At 40.2% G+C, this 513-nt stretch overlaps 1 protein-coding gene across 1 annotated transcript in view; it reads right to left on the minus strand.

Moving 5' to 3' along the window:
• Positions 1 to 513, minus strand: part of Ptp4a2 (protein tyrosine phosphatase type IVA, member 2) — a 45,926-nt gene that overhangs the window by 11,703 nt on the left and 33,710 nt on the right. The window contains exon 3 of the mRNA XM_004642936.2: positions 420 to 502. Coding sequence (XP_004642993.2) covers positions 420 to 502 — 83 coding nt within the window. The remainder of the gene's footprint in view (positions 1 to 419; positions 503 to 513) is intronic.

Raw genomic sequence — 513 nt, forward strand, 5'->3', positions numbered from 1 at the left:
AAAAAAAAAAACAATTTAAACCAGGACTGGTGGGCTAGCCTATCCATATTCCAATTATGGGGATTTTTCATTTGTTTTTTGTAGAGCTAGGGATTAAACCTAAGGCCCTATGCTTAAAGGTAGGCAAGTACTTTACCACTGAGCTACACCATAGCCTTCCAATTATAGAGATTTTTTGTTGTTTTGGGGGTTGGTTTTGTTTTGTTTTGTTGAAACAGGGTCTCACTATGTAGCTCAGGCTGCTCAAGAGCTCCTGGTGATCCTTCTTGCCTCAGCTTCTTAAATCCTCAGATTATAGACATGAGCCACAAGGGGATGAGGCTCACATCTATGAGCCACAATTGGTTTTGAACAATATTAATTTGTGAAGGATTTTAACCTATAAATCAATGCCCAAAAGATTTAAGCAACAGTCTTACCTCTGTGAACTTGTTGAGAGTAGCATTGGTAGGGTTGTGAGTTATCAGAAAACGCATGTTCTCATAGGAGATCTCCACAGGGGCTGGACGGTTC

The sequence above is a fragment of the Octodon degus genome, unplaced genomic scaffold (assembly GCF_000260255.1).
Source record: "Octodon degus isolate 3935 unplaced genomic scaffold, OctDeg1.0 scaffold00163, whole genome shotgun sequence".
Classification (NCBI taxonomy): Eukaryota; Metazoa; Chordata; class Mammalia; order Rodentia; family Octodontidae; genus Octodon; species Octodon degus.